Here is a 24,325-nt window from a genome sequence, read left to right on the forward strand (position 1 = left end):
AAAGTAAAACATAATGCACAATGTTCTGCATAATGGCAGAACAACCATTAAAACCTCCGTGAGCTTTACTCACTTTGTCTGAGCCTGACACAATGTATTGATGACCACGGACTTGCCGCCTCCAGTTGGGCCAACGATCATTGTGGTGTGACGAGTCAACATGGTTTCATACATCTGGACAACTTTATCCACCTGACAAGTTTTGCAATGGTATAAAGAAAACACACATTAATTGAATTTAAAAGCAAAGATGTCCCCTAGTGATCTTCTTTGTAGCATCAAAGGTATGTGGCAGATGATATTTTATGAGTGTAAGGTTCATGATTCAGGTTACATCTTGAATTAATGCAGTTTGACACCATAGAATTCAAACACCATATAGCATCCCCATGCCTGTTCTTATAAACTCCATGCTTTAAAAGCCTGCCTGAAAATAAGAAGGGTGCAAGTAGTCATTTAACGCAGTGGTTCCCAAACTGTGGTCTATGGACCATCAGTGGTCCACAAGAACTAAAATATGGTCCATGGCCTCACCGTTACTACACCATTGCAACGAGACCGACTGGTCTCACGAAACCCTCTTATAGTGTCGAGGCAACAGGGATGTCGGGAGGGAAGGGGCTGACTACCCACGAAAGGTGTGAAAACAAGCCTCCTGATTGCTGCTTCTCCTCCTCCTCCCTCTCCCTGAGCGGAGCCGTTCCATGTGGTGCCCGGAAGTGGCCGCACCTTGGTGACTTCGTTTTTAGGCCTGTTCCTAGGGTTATTTGGGGTGCTGATTCAGAAAATTGCATTGGATAGACCACATCATCTCTCAATTGTTAAATATGGTTTTCTGTGGGCGAACAGATGGCAACTACTGGATGGCATATGTTCTGCATCAGAAACTAGAGCTGATGCGGTCTATCCAATGCAATTTTCTGAATCAGCACCCCAAATAACCAAACCGAATCTAAAGTTGACTAAAACCTGATTCATAACCCTTTTGTTACTAATGTTCGAGAGTGGTCCCTGATCAAACTGGTCCCTGGATTTAACCACTGATTTAAAGACTGTTTTGGATGTCTCTGAACCTGTTTAGATCCCAAATACCTAAATCACATTTACTGCATTTCTAAGACACACTTTTTCCCTACATAAACATCTCCAAAAATGGCACACTTCTTAGAATCCCAGCTGTATCTTATGTATTTTTGCCTTTTTTGGTGGTACTGAAATTAAAGTGCATCTTATAATCAAGTTATGTTTTTAACTTGGATTGTTTTTAATATTAATTATATTTAATACTGTTTTAATATTTGTATATCATACATTTTAAGTTGTATTGTAATACTTTTAATTGTGAGCCGCTTTGAGTTTCTGTATGGAGGGAGAAGGCGTGATATAAATAATAATAATCATCATCATTAATGATATCTTACAATTGAACAAATGCAGGTAAAAGGAATGCCTTTAAAATAACTCTCAGAAGTGCCATCTGAGTTCAGCAGGACCCATTTAATTGAAACACCTTAACATCTACTGAAGTCCTGGCAAAACTGCACAGTTCTACAGACCATATGAAACTTGATAAAGGTGGAGCTCAAGTAACCACCCTGGGGAGGGAGCTCTATAGTTGGAGTGGTGACGATCATGATGTTTTCTTCCCTGCATCATCCCCTTTATATATTTTTCCATTGTATGCTTTAGAACAGGCCTTTGTAACCTTTTTCCACTCACGGCAACTTTCCATCCAATAAATTTGTATGTGAATTCATGTATATAGGTATATAAAAGACTTATAAAAATCCAACAAATCAGCATTTGCAAGACTTGCTAAACAAGCTGTTTTTGCTTTTTGTGGTGAAGCAGAGTCCACTATAAATACTGAAAGTTATTGCTAACAGATTTGTGTAAAAGGTTGGCATTCAGAAACCTTTCACTGTTGCAATTTTTGTGACCCCCAACACTGAACTAAGGGGATGCCATTTGGAATCAAGACACACAGTTTAAGAAGTGAGGCTTTAGACTATAAGACCTCAGACTTAGATTTTGTCGGTATGTGAGCTTACGTAAGCTGCTTTGGGAGTTATTGGAGCAGCATAGTGGAGTAAACATGGTATAATTTTATAATTAAATAAACTATACAAATGAGTGACTTGTGTTGATATCTCAGCACAGAAGTGTAAGCACCCCCAAGTTCCTGTTAGTAGCAGATTTCAAATGATGAAAGGGTGATATAACACAGAAAAAGCCCCATAACACATGACAGGGATGAGTCCAACCCAAAATATCTCAAGGTAAAGGAAAATGCAAGAACACCCCAAGTCATAAGTCAACATAATCTAACAGGTTATGGGTATATGTGAACTGGAGAACAGCCTTCCTTATGATACAGCCTGACTTTCAGGATGCCAACTGATATTAAGCAAAACAAAAGATGCTAAACATTTCATAAACTTTGCGTTTCTCCGCTTTTCTTTTTAGTACCTGAATAGGTAACACAACATAGCCTCCTTCAGCCAGCACCTGCTCGACGGCATCATTGAATTTAGGGTACCGAACTCGAGGGCAATCTAGCCCAGGAAACAGGTCGGAGATCAGGCCGAGAAAAAGAGGAACGTCTTCAAAAACAAATTTGGGGAGATTCATGTCTCGCAGAGCTCTCATCAGGACAACATCCTAGAGGGGCAAGGAATTTTTTTGTAAAGCAAATAATTAATATACAAATTGCCTTTCTTGAACAATTTTCATACCCTCAATTGAGCAGGCTCACACTTTCCAAGAGGTCATCCCATTTCCAGTGAATGAAGAACACCTACTGTCATGATCTTTCACTCATGCCATCCAACTAAGCCCTGACAAAGAACACATGGCCTTTGGCCAAAAGGGAGGACAGGATGCTGCAAGGACATTTGAACTGGCCATAAACATCAATTGCATTGAGCTGGGAGGAGGTAGGCTCTGGTATGTGGGAAAGGCACCAGGGCCTTTTGGGTTATTTAGAATGTTATAGTTTAGACCCTATATGCATGGGCAGAATTGATAGGTTCTTGTATTCTGAACAATGAAGATGCATAATCACTTTAGATGCTGTGTGTCTTGGCATATTCTTTCCAGTGAAGACTAAACCTATCTCAACACAGTTTGAGCTAAGAACTCAGACACCTACCCGAGGAGAAGGCTTGAAATCCAGGTCAGACATTGTGTTGATAAATTAAAACTACATTCCCTCAGTTACTATTTAAACATAGCTAACTGTTTCATCTAGTCTGCCACTAACCAGGGAACTCACCAAGCAAATCCTGACTTATAATTGGGGTATAAAAAGGAGCAAACAAGCCAGTCATGAGAATCACCTCATTGAGATCTGCTGAGCCTCTCTTCAGTTCTCCAGCCATCACCAGGACTGACTTCAAAGCCCGAAGTCCAAAATCATAGTGATGTTGCTTAGAAAGCTGTTCTCTTGCCAGTTTGTATAGCACTGTCATCTTCTTGGCCAATGTCTAGAGGATAAAAAGGGGTATAAATATATGCACATTTTGTTTTGTTTTTTAAGCCCCACACTCTGCCACTTTCACTCATACTTATTCACATTTACAAACATGGGTCTCACAGAACATATCTCATGCACATCAACCACAAACAGTTTGGGAATATTGTTTTGTGAAGGCATCGGCCTACCTTTGCCAAGAGAAACCCTTCAGAAAACAGCATGATTTCACAGATTTGCTGGAGATCTGGCACAATTACAACCACAGGTCTGAAAAGAGCTTTTACAGACTCAGGGAGCTCAGTACGGCCTGCGTAGCCAGGATTCATTGTGATGAAAATTCCCATTCGAGGATCCAGAGAAATTTCTTGCCCTTCAAACTGAAACATAAACCCAAAGTAAAGATCCAGCATTTGCATAACTAGACAAGAAGCTTCTTGCTGAATCCCCATTTTTCTGTTCTTTACCTGAAATGTCTTCAGTTGGTTTATCAGAGCATTTCGAATCGTCTGAATCTGTGAGGAGATGACTGAAAGCACAGAAGCATCGATTCGATTGAATTCATCAAAGCAACCCCAAGCTCCACACTGAGCAAGGCCAGAGAAAATTTTGCCAACTGCCTAAAAGCAAAAAGAGGACAAAGCACTGATACGAATATTACTTCCAAACTATTTTATACCAATATTCTATACCTAGAGCCCAAGTCTGCAATAACATGTCTACAGAGACTGACAAAAAGTGGTTTTTAACTATTAAAAAGAGAGACCAGCAAGAGAACACCAAGTTGATATTCCTACCTTGAAGTCCATGCCTTCTCCGCAGTTGGTGACTACACAAAGCAAACCTAATGCTTTGGCAAGATCCTTGGTTGTCTCAGTCTTTCCAGTTCCTGCTGGGCCTGCAGGGGCTCCTCCTAAATACATGGATAAGGCCTTTGCGGGGGAAAAGAGACAGAAAAATGGGGCTAGGAAGGAGAAATTTTATGTTTAAAGTATTAGCAAAATATCTGACAGTAAAGCTCCTTTTTGCAACAACCCGATTATACTCCACATTTCAAGGGATCTGAAGCTAGCAGAAAATGAATCTTTCTAGTTCACCTGGGTGAGTGTTAGATAAATCCGGTCAGTGAGTGGAGTGATGACCAGCCGCCCATTTAAACCCATGTATTCATAACCATAAGAAAAGGTGCCTGTGCATTGTCGCACATTAAGTTCATCAGGCTCTCGATCCCAATAAAAGCGCAGTTGGCTCTCCCACTCAAATTCCCGGGCTTCCATTATGCTGGAAAGAGGAAGGAAAAGGGAGGGAGACATTACAGACTCTCATATAGCATATAATTATTATTATCATTATTATTATTTCATTTCTATCCCACTTTATCTCTCTAAAAAGAGACCCAAAGCAGCTAACACCAAAAACAATACAAATATATACTTTAAAATCTAAAAAAACATACAAACATTAAAATAGGACTAAACACTGAAACTATTAAAAATAAACAGTTAAATCCATTAAAAACCTATTCACATAGCTAATGACCTTCAAGGTATGTGTATTATAGAAACATGAATGAATTTTATTTTTAGACATGAGACTTATTCTTCAAGTTATCTCTTGAGGTACATAATATGCAAATACAGGTAGTACAATTTTTTTTGCCCTAAATCCTGAGCATTTTGACATATGACAATAGGCAGGTCATCACATCATCAAAAAAGGCAGCATTAGCAGAAATATCACAAGATAAAAATAAAAGTGCGTTTGCAAACACAGACATAAATACCGATGCCAATATTCTTCTATTAAAATTGAGGTTTCTAAGACTATGAGCACCTATTATGACAATTATACTTATCTGTCCTGCTTCTAAAAATGCAGGAATTATACAGCCTTCCCAATTATGTCCAATTACAACACCCAGAATTCTTCCCCATTTACAATGCTGTCTAGGAGTCCTAGAACTTGTATTCAGCAACATCTGGAAGGCCACACAATTCTCATCCCCGTTGAAAAAGCCTTCAGTTACCTGTCTCTGACAAACGTATCCACTATATCCCTTGCGTGGACATCAATGATGAGAACAGTGTTGTATTTCTTCCTGTCGTTTTTACTAAGGGGCTTGGTGATCCGTGTTACAAGCGAGTCGATTTGCTGGTGCATCTTCGTGGCATAGTTTTTCATGGCCTGTTTTTCTCCCATCTTCACTTTTCGAAAAACATCTTCCACCTCCCAGGTCCACCAGACTTGATTGGCCGCCAGCACCATCATGCCTTGGTACATCAACATCCAGTCAACTCTAAGGCAAAAGCAAAATTCCAGGGATGGAACAGTGGAAAGTAACGGAATGCATGATGTCTCCAGATTAAGATCTAAGCTACACTTGCTTGCTGGGAGCAAAAGGATAAATATGAAATAGTGCAGTACAACCCATCAGCCTGAAGAACTATCTACCATTTGAGTCTTCCTCTCTCACATAACTGCCTCCTACTACATTAAATCTGCTTATGTTTCTCTTCTATGCATCCATTTTTTCTCTTTTGTATCATGTCCATGAAAGTATATGGGAGATAACCAATACATGCCAAGTGTTATAAGCTCTATTTCAGATGAAGGATTGGGCAAACCCATCTCTAAGTATCCCTCACCTAAGAAAACCCTATGAAATTAATGGGGCTACCATAAGTCAACAGGCAATTTCAAGGCACACACATACATTGAGTGCACTGCTAGAAAGGTGGTACACCAGTGACATAAATCAATAAATAACATGTAACAATGGCATGCTGTGAATATTAATGCAAGTCCTGACATAATAAAAGAAAGAGTAGCCAATCATCCACAGATGGACAATGCCATGTTCCTAAATCAGCAATATAGGACTAAACCGGTGTGCAGAAAGTATACTTTTAAATACTAGATGTGATTTGGCACTATACATGAGGTCTGCAAACCGAATAGCACATGCTGGCTTTTGATACTGCCACCACTTTCAGGGCAGACAGTGGGAGATCCAAAGCAAAGGCTGAAGTGCTGATGTGCACATATCATAGAATCATAGAATCTAAGAGTTGGAAGAGACCTCATGGGCCATCCAGTCCAACCCCCTGCCAAGAAGCAGGAACATCGCATTCAAATAACCCCCAACAGATGGCCATCCAGCCTCTGTTTAAAAGCTTCCAAAGAAGGAGCCTCCACCACACTCTGGGGCAGAGAGTTCCACTGCTGAATGGCTCTCACAGTCAGGAAGTTCTTCCTCATGTTCAGATGGAATCTCCTCTCTTGTAGTTTGAAGCCATTGTTCCATTGCGTCCTAGTCTCCAGGGAAGCAGAAAACAAGCTTGCTCCCTCCTCCCTGTGGCTTCCTCTCACATATTTATACATGGCTATCATATCCCCTCTCAGCCTTCTCTTCTTCAGGCTAAACATGCCCAGCTCCTTAAGCCGTTTCTCATAGGGCTTGTTCTCCAGACCTTTTATCATTTTAGTCGCTCTCCTCTGGACACATTCCAGCTTGTCAATATCTCTCTTCAATTGTGGGGCCCAGAATTGGACACAATATTCCAGGTGTGGTCTAACCAAAGCGGAATAGAGGGGTAGCATTACTTCCTTAGATCTAGACACTAAGCTCCTATTGATGCAGGCCAAAATCCATTGGCTTTTTTTGCCGCCACATCACATTGTTGGCTCATGTTTAACTTGTTGTCCACGAGGACTCCAAGATCTTTTTCACACGTACTGCTCTCGAGCCAGGCATCCCCCATTCTGTATCTTTGCATTTCGTTTTTCCTGCCAAAGTGGAGTATCTTGCATTTGTCACTGTTGAACTTCATTTTGTTAGTTTTGGCCCATCTCTCTAATCTGTCAAGATCGTTTTGAATCCTGCTCCTGTCCTCTGGAGTATTCGCTATCCCTCCCAATTTGGTGTCGTCTGCAAACTTGATGATCCCGCCTTCTAACCCTTCATCTAAGTCATTAATAAAGATGTTGAACAGGACCGGGCCCAGGACGGAACCCTGCGGCACTCCACTTGTCACTTCTTTCCAGGATGAAGAGGAAGCATTGGTGAGCACCCTCTGGGTTCGTCCATTTAACCAATTACAGATCCACCTCACCGTAGTTTTGCCTAGCCCACATTGGACTAGTTTCCTTGCCAGAAGGTCATGGGGGACCTTGTCGAAGGCCTTACTGAAATCCAGGTACGCCACATCCACGGCATTCCCCGCATCTACCCAGCTTGTAACTCTATTGAAAAAAGAGATCAGATTAGTCTGGCATGACTTGTTTTTTATAAATCCTTGTTGACTACTAGCAATGACCGCTTTTGTTTCTAAGTGTTTGCAGACCACTTCCTTAACAATCTTTTCCAGAATCTTGCCTGGTATTGACGTGAGGCTGACCGGACGGTAGTTGTTTGGGTCATCCTTTTTTCCCTTCTTGAAGATTGGGACCACATTGGCCCTCCTCCAATCTGCTGGAACTTCTCCCGTTCTCCAAGAACTCTCAAAGATGGTTGCCAATGGTTCCGAAATGACTTCCGCTAGTTCCTTCAATACTCTTGGGTGTAGTTGATCTGGCCCTGGGGACTTGAACTCATTTAGAGCAGCCAGGTATTCCTGGACAACTTGTTTCCCAATTTGGGGTTGGATATCCTCAAATCCCTCATCCACTCCGTCTTGCTGAGGTTGAAGATGACTTTCTTTTTGTGAGAAGACTGAGGCAAAGAAGGTATTAAGTAATTCTGCCTTTTCCCTATCCCCTGTCAGCATTGCCCCATCTTCTCCTCGAAGAGGCCCTATCGCCTCCTTGTTTTTCCTTTTTCTACTGACATAAGAAAAGAATCCCTTTTTATTGTTTTTAATGTCCCTGGCAAGCCTGAGCTCGTTTTGTGCTTTAGCCTTGCGGACCTTTTCCCTACAGGTGTTGGCTATTTGTTTGAATTCTTCTTTGGTGATTTCTCCCTTTTTCCACTTCTTGTGCATGTCTCTTTTGTGTCTCAGCACAGTTAGAAGTTCTTTGGACATCCATTCTGACTTCTTTGCACTTGTCCAATTTTTTCTTTTTGTTGGCACAGTTTGCAACTGCGCCTTGAGTATTTCACTCTTGAGAAACTCCCATCCATCCGTAACCCCCTTGTCTTTTAGTATCTGTGTCCACAAAATGCTGCTCAGTGTTTCCTTCATTTTTTGGAAATCAGCTCTCCTAAAGTCCAAAATGCGGGTTTGACTTGTCTTAGTTTCGACCTTTCTTTGTACCTCAAATTGCAGGAGCACATGGTCACTTGCCCCTAAGGATCCTACCACTTCAACTGCATCTATCAGGTCCTCCACATTTGTTAGGATGAGATCAAGAGTAGCCAATCCCCTTGTTGCCTCTTCTACCTTCTGGACCATGAAATTGTCTGCAAGGCAAGCGAGGAATTTGTTGGACTTTGTACTCTTGGCCGAGTTTGTTTTCCAGCAAATATCGGGATAGTTGAAATCGCCCATGACTACTACATCTCTTCTCTGTGCCTGTTTGGTCAACTGTTGGCAGAAGACTTCATCAAGTTCTTCCTCCTGGCTTACTTACTTTTAACCTGATGTGCTGGATTTGATCATCTCACCTGCTCCTGTCCTCGCAGTACCGAAATATGGCTTCTTTTGTAATAAGTCTGTTGGTTCTCCTCATTTCGACAAGTACAGATGTCATCCAGTTCTCCACTCGACCATCAGCTACAATTGATTTCCGGAACTCCATCACTTCACCTTCAGCTGAGATCATAGCAGTGGCTATCTTTGTACCACCTTCTTCATCATGAAATCTTAGGGAGGCTATGTTGTCATACATCTGAAACATGACAAGAGGGGAGGTGATAAAGCTGCATTGCCATTGTGAAATTCAAGCATCTTCCTCCATTATAGCAGAGAGGCAAAACTCAAAGGCTTTGAACTGGTGCTGGGGTCATTCATCCATCTACCTTGATCATGTGTTCCTGGACACAGAGTGGGTCACTGCTGCCCAAAATGCTGAGGAGCTCATCATCTGATATGAAGAAGAATCTGGGGAAAGCGTTTCTCTTGGAATCCAGGTAATCGTTCAAGCTTTTCTGGCACTTTTCTAAGCCATTACTGACATTCTGTAGGTCCGCAAGACGATTTGGAGCTTCACAGCACCTCTTTATCACAGGATCTTTGACAGTTTCTCCCATTATCTGCAGATGACAAGAAGTACAAATACTAAGTTCTGTGAGTTACAACATTAAAAGGTCTGTAAGAATATGCATGTATGAGTATGCATTAAAACCATGTGTGGAATTCATATTCTTTGCTTCAATGCTCCTATAAATGGGTGTCTACTTGCCCTTTTGAATATCCTATCAATGTTGTCGAATTTTTTAGCTTCATCAGGCAACTGAGATCGTATGTCTCCACCAATAAAGATGCTTTCGAGGTACATCCATTTTCGCTGAACTATCATCCAGACCTGGGGAAGTCAAACATTTATTTTTAAAAAGGGGGTTAACTGTTTATTTTAAATACTGTTAATACTTAATTCTATTTTAATGTTAGTATATTTTTAGGTTTTAAATTGTACTGTGTTGGTTTTACTGAAAGCTGCTTTAAGTCTCCTTTTTAGAAAAAACCCAAATAATAATAATGTGGAAATATCCAACATAAAACTATACATGGCTACAAAACCACCCACAAAATAGATTTCCTTTTTGTTTCCTACCTCAATCACTTCTCCAATTAAGGAGAGTGTTTTTTCCCAGCTGTGAACCGTTGACAGGAATGGACCGACAAATCGGCTTCCAGAGATACTTTGGAGATTGACGGCATTGTCATCCAAGATTTGAATGATGTCATCTACTGCTCCCAAAATGAAGCCCCGTTCCTGCGTGCCTTTGAAGTACCTTTGCACTGTAAATTTCATATTCTCCCAGGTATCTACAATTTCCTTCACTCCCTAAAGGATAATAATAATAAAAATGTTCACACACAAAGTGTGAAGAGATACAAAAATTCTGGAGTCAAATTCTAAACCAGATAGAATTACATATTAAAATAAAATTTGATATAAATATGCAAATTTTGTTAATAGAAATATATGGTGATAGAAAAGTTAAGAACCAAGACCAACAAAAGACAGAGGTACTCCTGGTTAGTCGCAAGGCCGAACAGGGTATAGGGTTACAGCCTGTGTTAGACAGGGTCGCACTCCCCCTGAAGACGCAGGTTCGCAGTTTGGGTGTGATCCTGGACTCATCGCTGAGCCTGGAACCCCAGGTTTCGGCGGTGACCAGGGGAGCATTCGCACAGTTAAAACTTGTGCGCCAACTGCGACCGTACCTTGGGAAGTCTGACTTAGCCACGGTAGTCCACGCTCTGGTTACATCCCGCCTTGACTACTGCAACGCTCTCTACGTGGGGTTGCCTTTGAAGACAGCCCGGAAGCTCCAATTAGTCCAACGGGCGGCAGCCATGATACTAACAGGAGCGGGGCGCAGGGAGCACACAACTCCTCTGCTGCACCAGCTCCACTGGCTGCCGATATGCCACCGGGCTCAATTCAAAGTGCTGGCGTTGGCCTTTAAAGCCCTAAACGGTTCTGGCCCAACTTATCTATCCGAACGTATGTCAGCCTATCAGCCCACCAGGACCCTAAGATCTTCTGGAGAGTCCCTGCTCTCTATCCCGCCGGCTTCACAAGTGCGGCTGGCGGGAACGAGAGACAGGGCCTTCTCTGTGGTGGCCCCTCGGCTTTGGAACACCCTCCCTATGGAGGTACGATCAGCCTCCTCGCTGATGGTGTTTCGGAAGAGACTGAAGACATGGATGTTTAAACAAGCATTCGGTTAATCCGTTGCAACGAATTTTGATGACTAAAGGCTGGTAATCATGGACGACGAATTTTGGATTGTGATTTTAGTTACGAGATGCATGGGATTATTATTGGTGGCCCAATAATTTGTATTGTATATGTGTTTCATGTTTTAAATTGAATACTGTTTTTAATTGTTTTTAACTTTTTAGTTGTTGTAAACCGCAATGAGTCGCCGACTTAGGCTGAGATATTAGCGGTATACAAGCGCATAAATAAATAAATAAATAAATAAAAGGTGATGATGATGATGTTTAGAGCAGCACATGCACTAATAGCTTAGGGTTGGAAAGAAAAAATGAAATGGACACTTGGTATGAATATGTGTGGGACCAAATACAATTATTATGGACATCATAAGAAGCAAAAAGACATGGTCAGACAAACAGAAGAAAATTAAAGAAATTTGGACTCAATTTAAAAGATGGTTACAGGTCATTAAACCAGATGATGAAAGCTGGAAGAAAAATTGGATAGAATCGAAAGAAGGCTCATGTAACGGGGGAAAAAGGATTACATTGTCAACAGGGAAGAGGGAGGTGTGGGAGTGGGGAGGGAGAAGGGAATGAAAAAGGACAAAATGCATGGTAATTATGGTTACGTATAATTTTTATAAGAATAATAAAAAATATTTTTTTAATTATGAGGCAAAAAAATGTTCACAAGCTCGTAAGCTCTAATTATTGTCAGAAGGGCCTCAGGAACAGAGGAGTTGAATAGGGGAAATGTACCTTTTCAATGCTGAGCTCTTTGACAGCACAACCAACAATCTCATTGATAACATCAGTGTGTTTGTGCAGCTCCATAGCAAACATGTTCTCTAGAGTGAATGTTTCAGTTGCCATATCGAAGCTTGTACCTGTTCGATTCATCAGTTCTTTCCAGTGCCTGAAAGAAGTTGGCAGATTTGGCAGATAAGGTGATTTGGTTCAACTTTCACAGTTTCAGGGTGGAAAGCTACATTACCTTGGCATTTCCTGGTCCCAAGTCTATATTAGTCAAAGTAATGCAAACAAAAGAGTGGAGAAAGTATTTAGAGATCCACACTGCCCCACATACTGTATTTCAGCACTTAATAGTTGCACTTTTTAGTCCCTTTCTTGACCAAAAGGCGGGATAATCCAGCCTCAAATGAAGAGTTTGTGTGCTTGTTTAAAATGCCTACCCTCAAAGGAAGGAGGAAGATTCCCTCTCCCTCCCTTCATACTTTCTCTGAAAACAAGGCAACATACAAAAACTTGAATGTAGCTCTTTGGTGGAAGGAGGGAAGACTGAGCTCCGGAAACTACAATTTCATAGTTTTTAAACTGTCTTACCGATGGAGAGAGGGAGGGAGAATGGATCAGCCCCAAATAGATCTGCAACTGTTATGCGAGGAACACAAAAATACCAGTTCTGCCAACCAAAAAATGCAAGGAGGTAACTATTGAGAGGTGGCAACTATTATGCGACGAAATACAGTACATATATAATTCATTTACAAAGGCAAGTCATTGTATTTCAAAGACAGAGGGCAAAGGTGGAACGAGACACCTGAGCATATGTTTGGGGAAACCTTCAGATTTGTAGAGTACTCCATAGCATCTGAATCACATTATTTAGTCTCTAGTTGGCACTCACCATACCAATCAAAGCACAAAGATATTCACTGATTCAATGTTGTTATGTCCCACTTTGGACTAAAAATACATAATATAAATATACAAAAAATGCACCTGTTGAGGAATTTTAGCCACATTTCGGGTTGTTGTGAATGAACCTGTGCATTAAATACACAGGAAAGGCAAGTTTTCTAACGTTTTAAAACACCTTCCAAAGTTTAAAGAGTTTCAAAACTGTGGGTTCAGGTTTGCCCCTTGTATTCACCAATTTAACAATTCTAAATGACAAGCTATTTTAATATCATTTTATACATGGGCCAACCTCCAGAACAGCAAAGAAGAAAATTGTAGCAGCCTTGGTTATTTATAGAATGTAAAAATGATACACAAAATATATCATGTCAAGATCTTTGGCTTCAAAATGCACAGAGAACCAAGAGCAAGTGAACTGGAATCAAACCTTTCTCTTAATGCCTCATTCTTCAAATCCAACAGCAAAGGAATAGAGTCCTTAAAAGACTTCATCTTCACTTCCAGGTGATAAGCCACAGGCATACTTCGAACGTGTTTGGGTAGTTTTCGAAGGGATTTCAGATACCCCTCAATTCCTTCCTGCAGCACTTGCACGTTGAGGTTCACCCACAGGGTCTGAGACCATTCATCTTTAGCAGTCTAGAACAAGGAAGAAATCTCCTTTCATCACACCCAGCAGACATCACATTTGTCTTAATACATTTCTCTCTGATAACATAAAAACTGTTCTTGTTACTTATGGTGCATTTGCTATGTAGAATTAATGCAGTTTGGTATCACTTCGATTGCCACAGCCCACTGCTATGGGATCATAAGACTTGTAGCTTTACATGATCTTTAGTGCTGGGATCTCACCAAACTACATCTCCCTGAATTCCATAGCACTGAGTCATAACAGTTTAAGTTGTATTGAACTGCACAAATTCTACAGTGCAGATGCACCCTCTGAAAGATATTAAGTGATATACAGTGAAAGCAGAAGGTAGATTTCAGCAGAAGATAGATTAAGATCTATTTGTAGATCTGAAAAACTCACAACACATGGTAACAGCTTCTGATCCCCAAGTGTTTGAAAAGCAACCTGCTGCCATCATTAATTGCAATGCTGAAAAGGTTCATTGGTTTTCTCTTGCTTTCTATTTCTTCTATTTTCTTAAAAGACAAACATTGGAACTAACAAACTAATGTCCCCCTTTTTAAAAAATCATCTCAAAAGGTTTCTAAAAGTATCTTCTGAATGTACCTTTAGAAAGTAACTAGAAGTCATTACTCTTTGCATTACCACTGCATTTTTAATATTTGGTTTACTTTTGAAATGGGACTTCATTAAATGCCCCTTCACTAAATAAAACCTATCTATCTGCAAATACTTAGGTTTCTTGCAACTGCTCCCAGGACTAAACATCTCTTTTCAAAAACCACTCACCTGTTGCATCTTATAGATTTCATAGATCTGCCTTAGTCCTTTCATCTCCTTCTGGATTTTAATAAGATCGGGATACATGGTGATTGGAAGGTCAAACAGTTTCTCAGCATTTGCCAGCTCTTGCCGATTTTTCTCATGTTTCTCCAGTTCTTTTTCAAAAATCACCATAAGCTCCAACCCTGCAGATAACAAAGAACATTATTATTATTATTATTATTATTATTACCTTGCTTTTCTCTCTGGATCAAGACCCAAAGCAGCTCACGTCCTGAAAAACAATACCATTTTAAATCTCCTATTATAGGAGAGAGTTTAATGCTGTAAGCATTATGATACAAGTGGCATTATCCACCAGGCTTTCAAATTTTACTTTTGAGGATTACAACCCCCAGAACCCCCAACTGGACACAACAGGCCCAGTAACTTTTGACCATTCCATTTCAAACTGTCTAATGAATACTGGCGTACACTCTTTTACCTCTATCAAGATTGTCACCAACAGAACCAGGACCTTCGGTAATAAATCTCTGGTAGAAATCATCAATTTCCTTACTATAATTTGTAATCTGGATTCTTGTGATCTGAAAGAAAGTAATCCATATTGAAACTCCTATTCATTTTTCATATGTATTTTCATTAACATGTAGGTGAAAGTGGTAGTACCTCAGTAAAAGTCTTTTTGATACTCCCAAGGCTGTGGTCAACTGTTGATGCGTCAGAAAAAAGTGTGTCCCACATCTGCTTTATCTTATCCACCAGTAGTCGTTCTTCTTCTGTTGTCTACAGTGGAGAAATTGTAAAATGTTATAGAGAGATGTGTCAAAAGATTCTTAAGTCCAGAATGGAAGCACCCACAGACAAACTCTATCCCTTCCTGAAACTCCTCCTTTTCTCAGATCCACACCCACCCACCGATGCCATTAAATAAAATCAGGAGATATCAGTTCTACAATTTGCAGTATGACCCTGTAATTTACTAACTAACCTTCCAGAAGGCCACCCATATCTTGTAATTTTCAGATTTTCAGCCAGAATCAAGCTGATTCTCTAGATCAGTGGTTCCCAACCTGTGGTCCATGGTCGATCAGTGGTCCACAAAAACGAAAACATGGTCTGCAGCCTCACCATTACTACACTGTTGCCTCGAAACCATGTAGCAACGAGAGCAACTGGTCTCACAAAAGCCTCTTAGGGAATGGGGATGTTGGCAGGGGAGAGGCTGACTACCCACGAAAGATTACTACTACCACATCAGCTCTAGATTATTAAACATGGTTTTCTGTAGGTGAGCAGATGATGACTACTGGATAGCATATGCTCTGTATCAGAAACTAGAGCTGATGTGGTCAGCACCCCAAACAACTAAACCGAATCTAAAACCAAAAACAGATAAGTAACCCTTTTGGTACTAATGTTAGAGAGTGGTCCCTAGTCAAAGTGGTCCCTGGTCAAGTGTTTCCTGGTCAAAAAAAGGTTGGGAACCATAGCTTTAGACAATTAAACTGATTATTCCGCTACTGCTTTCGAACAGCACTGAAACCCTAGTCCACTACAATAAGAAAAGAAACAGAACCCTGGACTAAGAATGCTTTGTCGTTCTGACATACAAACACTGGAGCTTGGACTGAGTTCAATGAAATCTCACTTACTGGAAGGTTGTACATTGCAAGGGTGCGGTATCTTTCCTGAATATCCAAATATTCGAGCTCCACTTCCAGGGACATATCTTTGATCTCAGCAATAGTGCCCAGGACAAATTTGAGATCTGACAAGGTATTGGGAGGTGTTGCAAGGTTATGGGATAATCTCTAGGAAGTGAAATTTTTAAAGAAACATCAGAGAGACTTGTGTGGATGAAAATATGTAGCATTTTCAATGAAGTGATCATTTGTTTGTGATAAATACAACTGTATATCCCTAGAAACCACTGATGGAGTATGAATTGCCCAAGGCACCCAATGGGTCCACATGACCCAGCAGATATTTGAAACCTAGATTACCTGAGCCCCAGTTCAACAATCAAGTTGTTACTGCACACAGTATTCTTCTTAGACATATGCTTAAAGGACGTTTTACGGACCAAGGTCACAGTGGGACCCAAGAGGAACAATGGAATAGGGAAAAGGAAGGACTCTAAACCACTGCTGAAATCTCTACTGAACCCCTTCCTTGAGAACAAAGCCAGAAGACAAACAACCCCAGAAGGAAGAGGAAAGGTTGTTTTTTCTAATGGAATCAAGGGAAAAATATGTAATAGACTCCCACTCTCAAGGAAATAAAAATAGGGAGTCAGAAAGAGAACTAGAGGATAAACAACAGAAAGAGAGGGCTAGAAAGACAGAAGAATCTAAATGAGGGGGAGCCGAAGCATTTGACGTGGGCATGGAGAAGAGGAAGAATTGAGGATGAATCCTATGGCTATGTAATTTAATCTCTTCATTGTAATCACATGAATCCTGATAGATGGATGGATGGATGGATAGAGATAGATAGATAGATAGATAGATAGATAGATAGATAGATAGATAGATCCTTCCTGCAGTCTGAGAGCCAATCCTCACCTACTACTTTCCAAAACAGAACCACTGGGCTCAACATGCCAGTGTTATGTAAATAGTGCCCAGAGTCTTTCTACACACATCTGTTTACATTCCTTCATCCATCCCATCCCATTATATCAATTTAAGTGCGCATTTTATAGATAACTGATGGTCCCTTGAAAAATCTCCTACCTCGGGGGGCAGAGTCAGCCATGGCTGGGTAAAGACGTGTCCCTTGTCGCTCTTGAGCAAAATAGCAATAAGCAGTGAAAAATGACCCGATGGATTTATCTTTTTTATGGATTGGAAAGAAGGGGAAAGCAGTGGAGGATCTAATGAGCAGAAGCAAATCTTCAAAAGGTAAATGATAAGCTCATTAATAAGCTCATGATTTATGAATGCTGACGGAGATTGAAAATGAAAGTAAGAAGTCGCCATTACCGAGCATAAAATGTTCAGATAATTACAAAAAGACTTTAAGTAATAACTCTAATTGAAATTGGAATGTTATAACAGATAATAAAAGGCAGTACGTCATTCGATTCTTCCTTTGAAGAAGCAAGCAGAGAGAGTTGCTTCTCTTCGCTCGGGAGAGTGATAAGGAGTGATAAGGAGAGAAGCCTTTCCTACAGAACTGTAAAACTACAAATTGAATGCAAGTGGAATTCCCTGGAATCAAAGGCAAGCATAAGCAAAGGTATACACAATTAAGGCTTTCTTTTGGACTATGCAGAGTAGAGTAAAATCAATTAATTAAGGCTGTATAAACAAGTGGATGGGGGTAAATTTGACTGGTGTTTGAATGAGAAGGAAGAAACAAAAACAAGAAAAGGAGCAGGAAAGCCCCCCAAGAAGGAATCCTCTCTGGATACGAACAAAACCTTCAGACAGAGCTTTTCCTAGGTTGGAAAGGGTAACTCCAGAGACTTCAGTGAAAATGAGCAGGAGTTCTCCTGCTAAGGGCAAACAATTTCACCAGCTACAACGCACCCCCCCCCCCTCCCCTGCCACATCCACATCGACATCGTTACCATCCTTAACTACAGGAGCAGAAGGAAGTAGTGAAAAGAAAGAAATGGATAATAACCAGTTGTCAAGCAAAATAACAGAATAAATTAAAGAAGAGGGTGAAAAGAAAACAAGGGAGTTGAATTTGATGTCTGATAAAGAAAGACAAGGAAACAAGAGAGAAAGGAAGATATTCAAGCTATGAAACTGGAGATCCAGGCCAATGCTAAATAAATGAAGGCGCAACTGGACGCAGAAAGGAAAATCTCAGATGACAAATTTCAGACTATACAAAGAACTCTGCAAATAATACATGGAGATATACAAACAATTAAATTAGAAACTGAAAAGAACAAACAGGAACAAAAAGCACTCAAACAACAAATTCAGCAAACTGATAACAGACTTTCAGATATGGAAAGAAAGTTTGTGTATATGCAAGATAACCAGAGAAGAAACAATGTTGTAATTAAAAATTTTCCAGAAGGGAACAGAAAAGAAGATTTGAAAACTGAAATGTTGAAGTGGTTGCAAGAAATTACACCAATGTTAAACTGGACGGAAATGGATTTAGAACGAGTTCATCATCTTCTGGCTGGAAGAAATAAAATAACACCAAGGAACATAATAATTCGATTTCATAACGTTGCTAAAAAAGATTTGATGAAAATACTGAGGAAGAACCCAGAATATTTAAAGATGGGAGAAGTAAAGCTGGAAATATTAAATGATTACTGCCCTGAAACTAAAAACTGGAGATATTCAATGAAGCCAATTACGATTCAGTTAATGAAGGCTGGAATATTGTACACCTGGGGAGACCCCACCTTCCTCAAATTCCAATGGAGAGGCAAAAGGTAAAGAATTGATTCTTTGGAACAAGGACTTCAACTATTGAAGGAGCTCGGAATAATAACAAAACAAGACAGAGACTGAAAGGATGAGGAGGAGAAAGGAGCAGAGGGAGGAAGAACACCATAGAAGGAAGGAGAATTGGAGGGAACAATCGGCGGCATCGGAGGAATTGGGCTGTAAGAAGAAATTTAGAAACACTGCAATCAAAAATCTAATTTTTTTTAAAAAAAGATGAGCACTCGGGGGGAGGGAGACTCTGGGCCACAGGATGATTTCACCCCCCCCCCCCACTTGGGAAGGCCGGGGGTCATGGTTGGGACTAGAAGTCCCAAAGAATGGAAGGGGAGGAAGGGGGGAATGAGGGGAGGAGGGGAAGTAGGGGGGAGAGGGGAACAAGGGGGAGGGGAGGGGATTATAAGTGACAAGGGTTCACAATGGATCAAGCCACAAAAAAGTTTTTAAATGAAAATGGAAATGATGTCCAATAAATTAAGAATATCAACACTGAACACTAGAGGTTTAGGAACGGTAATTAAAAGAAGGAGGATTGAAACCTTACTGAAGAAGGACGCAGCGGATGTTATCTTCTGACAGGATACACACCAGAATAAACCGGGTTCGAATAAATTAAAATCGAGTTGGATAAGGAGCTATGAAAAATTCTTTGGGTCATCAAAATCAAGAGGGGTAGCTATAATAATTGCAAAGAAATGCAACTCTGTCATAAACAAGGTATCGAAAGATGAGGAAGGTAGATATATAATAATGTATGGTGAAATAGGGGAGGATAAATATGTATTAGTAAATGTATACACACCAAATGTAAAACAGCAAGAATTTTATGAAAAAGTACTAGGTCAAATGGAGAACTATCACCAACAATATGTAATATTTGGAGGGGACTGTAATTGTTATATGGACCCAAAAAAAAAAAGATAAAACTACGCAAATGTCAAAAATTAGAAATATTGAAACAACGGACTTAAGTAGAGTGATGAATAAATGGCAATTAAAGGATGTGTGGAGATTGGTAAAGGGAAATAAAAAATATACATACTACTCAGCTGTACATAACGTTTATACAAGAATAGATTATATTTTTGTTTCTAAAAACCTTTTAAGTAAATTGTTAAATGCTGATATTGGAATTATTAAGATTTCGGATCATGCCCTGGTGTCAATTGAGATCAAACATCATAAAATGAAGCTAAACGTGCTCCAAAATAAGGAAACTCTGAGATTACAATTTTTGAACTTTCTGAAATAGGGAAAAAACAATCTGGATTTACAACAGTAGGACATAATACATCAGGCAATTTTAGCTTTTCTTTGCCTGGAAGGAGAATGAAAAAAACGCTGTTTATTTCCCCCTGTGCGGTTGGGCTTATTCTGATAAGGCTGGAATCTATTCTTTGTTCCATATGAATGCTTTTGTTGCATATATGGTTTGTTGCTTTGGGTTGTGCGTTGTCATTGTTGTCCTCCATAGAAATTACCATTATTTTTTCTATAGTATGGATGCGATGTCTGCCATCGGGACTTTTGCGGAAAGTGTCCTTGTCATGGAAAACCATAGATTTGGATGGTTTTCTTCATCTCCTGCATATGTTTCAATTTCTCGTCGGTTGTTGGGTTAAATAAGCCCTCTTTGTACATTGGAAGGTGTTCAGAAAGAGAACGTCCCTCTTCTGATAAGTAGGAAGCATGTAACAAGGCGTGTCTCCTTATTGCTGTCAGTAGTAAATATCTTCCCTGCTGCCTCTGCCATATGCTTAGCAAAGTCTTTTTGAAATTTTGCTAATAGTACAGCCTCCAAGTGGAAAGCTCTTGGTAGGCGCTGTTCACTTTCTGGTAAGATATCTATGTACGGTAATATTTTATTCCATAGGAAAGTTTGATACGCACTCATATATGTGGCGTAGTGGGCCATTCTTGTATAAAGTCCTGCAGCCATGTGAGCCTTTTCCCCCATTGCATCTATTTTCCTTCCTTCCTTATCAGATGGTGTTGGGTTAAGTTTTTTGGCTTTTTGTCCATGGCCTACTTCAGCTATGACCGTGTTTGGGATCGATGGTCTAGCTGCCCAATTTGCGGAGGACAAGTCAATCCTATATAGATTGTCTATTTTTTTTGGCATTGCAGGGGCTAATGATGGGGAACCTTCTGGCATTTTTGTGAGTTTTAGTAGGTAAGGTAATGCTGGAAGAGCAGTATTTGTATTAGTTTCCTGTTGATCTGCTGGAAACATTGGATCATCTACTGATTCAGGTGGTTTTGGAGTTGGTAAGTCAAGTGCACGAATCATTCTTGTCAGTAAAGATGCGAACTTTGTATAATCCTCACCATTAGGTGTATCCTTTTCTGTTTCTTTTGTTTCCTCTAAATTATTTGGATTTTCATCTGAGGATTCTGATTCCTCTAAGTGAATCATTTCAGGTTGTATATTTGCTTGCATTGGCTTTTGTGTACTCACTGTTTCAGAAGTGTGGATATCTGTTTTTCTAGACTTTTTTTGGCTTTGATTGCTCTATTGGCAAATCTTCTGTGTTTATTTGATTATTTATATTGGGGCCAGTTGTGGGTGGCCACTGCACAGGCATTGGGGCTCCACAGAAAATCATTTGCCCATTGGGCGCTATTTGCCAAAACCCTTGCTGGTTTAAAAGTGCCTGAGGAAGCAAATACTGCTTATTCATCCACATGGAGGATGAATGAGACATGCTTCTTTGGCTCCTTTGGCTCCTCCCCCGTTGATACCGCTTCTTTGTTCTTGAGGGGGAGGAGCTGGAGGAGGAGCTTGAACTCGACGTCGAGCGGCTTCGATGTCGACATCTGCCAGGTCTTATTGAATGTCTGGAGGGAGCTCGATCCCGAGCGCGTCTTGGGCTCGTTTGTAGAGGTCTAAAAGGAGGTGTAAAGGGGGGAGCCTCTGTTATTGATTCCAGGCTATTGCTCGTGTAGCGAGCCAAGACAGGAGGAGTTGCTGAGGCTTCTGAAACAGCCTCCCTTGTTGTGCCCTCTTTTGGATAGGCATTGGTAAGTACTTGAAGGGTCGCCCCTTCATGTGTTTCCATTGTTTCTTCCGTGTTCGCCAGATGCACCATTTTGCTTGGCGCTTGGCTTTGCAGAGCTGCATCTCCCCCTCGAGGGTTCCTGCGGCTTTTTTTTTATTACTTATTTTAGCCGTTTCGCCTCCTTCTGAGGGCTTAATTGGCTTGTTCTTCTTAGTTTTTATTATTTTCTTTTTCTTCACCGCTGATTCAGTCATCTCGATGTTCTTTTCCACAAAGTTTGCCTGAGGTAGGTTTACTTCCCCCGGCTTATTAGGCAATAAAGCCTGTTCATGTAATGCCGCTTTTAAGCGTCGTTCTCCATTTTTTTCTTGTTTGTGGTGTGAAGGCTTTGCAAATAGTGCATGCCTGGGAGAGGTGCTCTTCTCCCAGGCCTGTTAGGCAATTTGAGCGTGCGTCATGGTCCAGATATTTGTTTGGATACGACACACACTTTTTAAAAGAAGTAGTAGCCATGGCAGAGCTATTTAAGTTATTTTTATATTCGATCTCCTTTCCCTTGCTGCTTTTTGCGTGGATAGGAAGAACTGACCGTAGCCCCTCTGAAGGGCTATTTATGGGGACGAGGAAGGTGGACGGGGCTACGCTAACTGTCAAATTGGTCTCAAGATCTTTCTGTTGCTGCCTGTGCGAGCACAGGAATATACCACATGAGCAAATTAGCTGACCACGAGGGGAAAATAAAATTGACACGGTTCCATTGTATACAATTAGAACAATGGTTTAAAAATTGGGGAAATAATAAAAATGGAAGTAAGCTTAACCAATTTGAACAAATAATACAAAATGGAAGGGTTGTAGAGGAGCATGAAAATTTGAAAGGAATAACTAGTAAAATATATAAGATAATAATTGAAATAAAGAAAGGAAAAACAAAAAATAACAGCTTCAAGGAGGTCTGGGAAGAAGATTTAGGGATAAAAATAAATGAAACAGAGTAAGACATCTAAAAAATTTATCAATATGGGTTAAAGAAAATTATTATAAGTTAATATGGAAACGGTACCTAACACCAGTAAGAATAGCACATATAAATAAAAACTATTCAAAAAAAATTGTTGGAGAGGATGTCAAGAACCAGGAACATATATACGTATGTGGTGGCAATGTAAATATGTAAATAATTTTGGGAGGAAAGTATTTAGAGAAATAGAAGATATAATGAATATTAAAATAGAAAGAAGTCCTAGTATAGCTTTATTATCATTATATAACAATAAACAATTGAAAAAAGAGGATAAAGAAGCAATAACAAATTTATTAACAATGGCAAGACTGCTTATAGCAAGGAACTGGAAAAAAGAAATAAATATACAAATAGAGGAATGGTATAAGGAAGTATGGAAACTGGCAATAAATGATAAGCTGACATGTAAATTAAAAGTTAAAAGAGGTATATGGAAACAAAGTTATTCTGATGATGTATGGAGAAAAATTATTGAAAAGGGATTAAAAAATAAAAAAGGAAAGTTACCTCCACAAGAAGAATGGAAATTTTGGACAGATGACATGTAAAAGCTGTGGCTTGAGAGGGGGGAGGGGAGCACAGTGGTGAAAAATATGTATAAGCAGAAAAAAACACTAGATGCCAAAAGTATGTTAGGTTGTATTGAATAATATGTATCTGCTGTAAAACAAATGTATAACAAATGTATTAAGCCATGACAAAATAATAAAAAATATATTAAAAGAAAAAAAAGAAAAATCTCCTACCTCAACGTTTTCTTGGAGACTGTAAAGTGTCTCTTTGGCTGATTCATTGAGCAGCTTCCCAAGCGAACTCACCCAGCCTTTGGCATTTTCTTGCAGTGTAAAAGCCAAAGGCGCAAGTGCAAGGCGGACACACTTCTCATCTTTTACCATGGGCTGCTGCATCACTTCTACGGCAACCTTCGTGTAGAACTGCAACTTCTCGTCAAAGACGGCACAGGCTGGCTTTTTGGCAGCAAACTTCTCCATGACAATGGCCTTGTCAAGTTTCCACAAAGGGCGATACCGCTTCCAGCGGTTCAAGTATTTTGAGAGGGAGCTCAGGATCTTGTGCATGTTCTGAGTAATGAGGATGGCCTGTTCAATGATTAAAGGGTTCTGGGAGATATCGTTAAAAAAGCTAAAGATGACGGTCTCGTTATCGGGGGTTTGCTGTGGTGGGCAGTCGATACAAGTGCCATGCATCCAACGAACAAATTGCTATATGGGAGAGAAAAGGTAATGGATAAGCTTTACTGAGCATCTCATGATGAAACAATTAGTATGGCAAAGGAGATGCTTTCCTCAAAATCAGCTGCAGTTGCATCACCCAAAGCAGCACAGAAACATGTGCAAGAAAAGAAACCCTTTGTCCAGCTTTGCTGTCTGCTTCTCATCCACTTCATCTAGACCACATTTGCAAAATTCATGGCTCACGGGCCAAATTCAGCCCACCGTGTCATTTTATGTGGCCCTCTAGATGCTGGATT

At 40.2% G+C, this 24,325-nt stretch overlaps 1 protein-coding gene across 1 annotated transcript in view; it reads right to left on the reverse strand.

Annotated features, from left to right (window-relative positions):
* Positions 1 to 24,325, reverse strand: part of LOC132780258 (dynein axonemal heavy chain 10-like) — a 106,096-nt gene that overhangs the window by 49,508 nt on the left and 32,263 nt on the right. The window contains exons 20-38 of the mRNA XM_060783866.2: positions 23,580 to 24,056; positions 16,042 to 16,200; positions 15,056 to 15,172; positions 14,871 to 14,973; positions 14,393 to 14,571; positions 13,394 to 13,605; positions 12,064 to 12,220; positions 10,184 to 10,417; positions 9,812 to 9,934; positions 9,429 to 9,662; positions 9,075 to 9,298; positions 5,499 to 5,768; positions 4,570 to 4,753; positions 4,270 to 4,404; positions 3,940 to 4,092; positions 3,664 to 3,852; positions 3,339 to 3,485; positions 2,470 to 2,661; positions 74 to 192 (exon numbers count right to left, since the gene is read on the reverse strand). Coding sequence (XP_060639849.2) covers positions 74 to 192; positions 2,470 to 2,661; positions 3,339 to 3,485; positions 3,664 to 3,852; positions 3,940 to 4,092; positions 4,270 to 4,404; positions 4,570 to 4,753; positions 5,499 to 5,768; positions 9,075 to 9,298; positions 9,429 to 9,662; positions 9,812 to 9,934; positions 10,184 to 10,417; positions 12,064 to 12,220; positions 13,394 to 13,605; positions 14,393 to 14,571; positions 14,871 to 14,973; positions 15,056 to 15,172; positions 16,042 to 16,200; positions 23,580 to 24,056 — 3,608 coding nt within the window. The remainder of the gene's footprint in view (positions 1 to 73; positions 193 to 2,469; positions 2,662 to 3,338; positions 3,486 to 3,663; positions 3,853 to 3,939; positions 4,093 to 4,269; positions 4,405 to 4,569; positions 4,754 to 5,498; positions 5,769 to 9,074; positions 9,299 to 9,428; positions 9,663 to 9,811; positions 9,935 to 10,183; positions 10,418 to 12,063; positions 12,221 to 13,393; positions 13,606 to 14,392; positions 14,572 to 14,870; positions 14,974 to 15,055; positions 15,173 to 16,041; positions 16,201 to 23,579; positions 24,057 to 24,325) is intronic.

Source organism: Anolis sagrei, chromosome X (assembly GCF_037176765.1).
Source record: "Anolis sagrei isolate rAnoSag1 chromosome X, rAnoSag1.mat, whole genome shotgun sequence".
NCBI classification, from domain to species: Eukaryota; Metazoa; Chordata; class Lepidosauria; order Squamata; family Dactyloidae; genus Anolis; species Anolis sagrei.